The following is a 2,521-nucleotide window of genomic DNA, read 5'->3' as shown; positions in this document are numbered from 1 at the left end:
AATTGTTGGTAAAAAAAAAAAAAAAAAAAGAAGAAAGATTGACAAGACAATTAACCTAAGCACCTATCTAGTAAAAATTAAAAATTTAATTTAAGTCAAAATTAATATCATAAAATCTTTTATCATTTTTTTATATTTAAGTATCAAAACCAAACATTAGTTTTCAAGATACATTTTATAGAACTTGCAATAATTATTCATTTATTTATCACTTATTTTTATCAAATTATAATTTCAACAGCTTATAATTCTATCCGAATAAACACTCAAAGACGCAAGTTCTAAATGTGATACAACTCTTATTCATGAGCTTTTTCAGCAAATATACATCTTTTAAACATTGTTAATTTGTTTTTTGCTCAAGTCACAGTGATAAAAATTTTATTTCAAATGATACAAGATTTTATGATATTATAGCATTATAGCATCATCCGTGACGCTCTGACCACTGGATACTGAAAACGAAATGAACGAATGACTAACAAATCATCGAAAAGTATGTCTGCGAAGGCAATTTCCCTACAACTATCAAACAAATCAAATTAATATTCCACATTTTGCACATTCTCAAAACACCCGAATAAAATAAAAAGTAATTTAATTGACCAACTTCTCCACTTCCGCTGTAATATATATATACACCCCCCATCAATGCCTTAAAAGTCTCTCTCTCTCTCTCCCCCTTTAAGTGTTCATAATCCGTAGATTCTTGAAAACCTTAATTGTAGTTATCAAAAAGAGTAGAAATAGCTGAAGAAATCATGGGGGTTTCTAAAGGGGTTTTCTCGATTCTTTATCTTAACTTGTTTTTCTTTAATCCCAGTTCCTCAAGCTTAATATTGAGTTCAAAAGAGCTGTCTGAGATTCCGATAAATTTCCTCAAATTTGCCAAGAAATCTGAGGTATTTGATTGGATGGTGGGCGTTAGGAGAAGGTTACATGAGAATCCTGAACTAGGCTATGAAGAATTTGAGACTAGTAAACTTATCAGAGAAGAATTGGATAAGATGGGGATTTCTTATAAATACCCAGTTGCCGTTACTGGTGTAATTGGCTCCATTGGTTCAGGGAAGCCTCCCTTTGTTGCCATAAGGGCAGATATGGATGCTCTTCCCCTACAGGTTTGTGAATATTTATACTTGAATTATTGGACTTTTTATTCTTTCTTTTTTGAAAAAAAGATTGAATTTTTCTTTTCTTTTTTTCCCTTTTTATTCTTTCTGAACAATGATATAAATATAATGCTGATAGTTTGATGTGAAAAATGTTTTGAGATCATTTGCTTAGATTAAGTTGTGAATTTGTGAAAGAGGTACATATTTTTGTTATCCAAAATGTCTAAAGTGGTGTTTTATCGAGTTTGAGAGTTGTAAATTCTGTGCTTAGATTAAGTTCTGAATTTGTGAAAGAGTTACAAATTATTGGCATATCCTAAATGTGTTATTGTTGTTTTGTTGAGTTCAAGAGTTGTAAATTCTGCAGGAAAAGGTGGAGTGGGATCACAAGAGTAAGAATCCTGGAAAGATGCATGCTTGTGGGCACGATGCACATGTTGCAATGCTTCTTGGTGCTGCAAAGATTCTTCAAGAGAATCGCGAACTTATTAAGGTTCGTGTCTTCAGCATATTATCATTCTGGTCTGTCGCTATTAGTTGCTTTTGCATGGTTCTCGGAAATTATTGTGTAACAATATTGATTGAATTGTTTAGTAAAAGAAATTGATCTCTGTGTGTGGGGGTGTGGTGATGTTTTCAATTTCCAGAAGGGGGTTTAGAATAGGATATTATAAAGTATGCTAAATTAAGAGGATGTTTCAAATTTTAATCATTTTGCTAAAGTAGGAGCTGGAAATTCTTGTTGAGTTAACTTATTTAAAAGCTTAAGTTGTTGGATGGGATGGATTTACTTTTCAATGATTGTTGTTCAAATCATGTAATAATGAACCCAATGGAGGGAACCTAGGCTTTGTTTATGTATGCATGCCATTTTTTTTCTTCAAGGGCTTGACCGGTGAAATTTCATTATTGGACAGTGATAAGATTTTCATTAAAGCCTGGATTCATATTGGAACTAAATGCATTGCAGTTGAAAGATGCATTGAGGATCTTCCACCGATCTGGTATTTTTATGTTAGAGAAAGAAAGGGCAAGGTGTTTAGATGAATATCAATTTGATTTGTTGTGGTGTGTTTGATGAGGATGAACTCATGAGACTTCGATAACATGGGAAGCCTTTTCCGAAACTGGAATCTGATAATACAACAATATCATTTTTAATGAGGTTTACATTTATTTGAACAAGGTGTAGGAAAATAAATACTCATAGCAAATAAATAATAGATTAAGAGAAGGATGGGTCTAGAGCGTGATATGATTACTACTGTAACCTTTAGGAAACTACGAAAAAGTGTAAAGTTCATTTGATGGCTACTAGAATGAGTTGAGAACATTTCTGATGGTAAAGAATAGATAACTATTCAGTTCTTAGACTTGGTAAAATTTGGAAAATGTGACCCTTGCTG

At 32.2% G+C, this 2,521-nt stretch overlaps 1 protein-coding gene across 1 annotated transcript; it reads left to right on the top strand.

The window, feature by feature from the left end:
• Nucleotides 1-638: 638 nt before the first annotated feature.
• On the top strand, nucleotides 639-2,509 carry LOC111405087 (IAA-amino acid hydrolase ILR1-like 1). The gene is made up of 2 exons (XM_023033805.1): nucleotides 639-1,121; nucleotides 1,483-2,509. Exons 1-2 carry the CDS (start codon nucleotides 762-764, stop codon nucleotides 1,720-1,722), a joined length of 600 nt encoding a protein of 199 aa, XP_022889573.1. The 5' UTR covers nucleotides 639-761; the 3' UTR covers nucleotides 1,723-2,509.
• The last annotated feature ends 12 nt before the right edge of the window (nucleotides 2,510-2,521 follow it).

This window comes from Olea europaea, chromosome 12 (assembly GCF_002742605.1).
Source record: "Olea europaea var. sylvestris chromosome 12, O_europaea_v1, whole genome shotgun sequence".
NCBI lineage: Eukaryota > Viridiplantae > Streptophyta > Magnoliopsida > Lamiales > Oleaceae > Olea > Olea europaea.
This window is presented reverse-complemented; position numbering and strand designations above follow the sequence as displayed.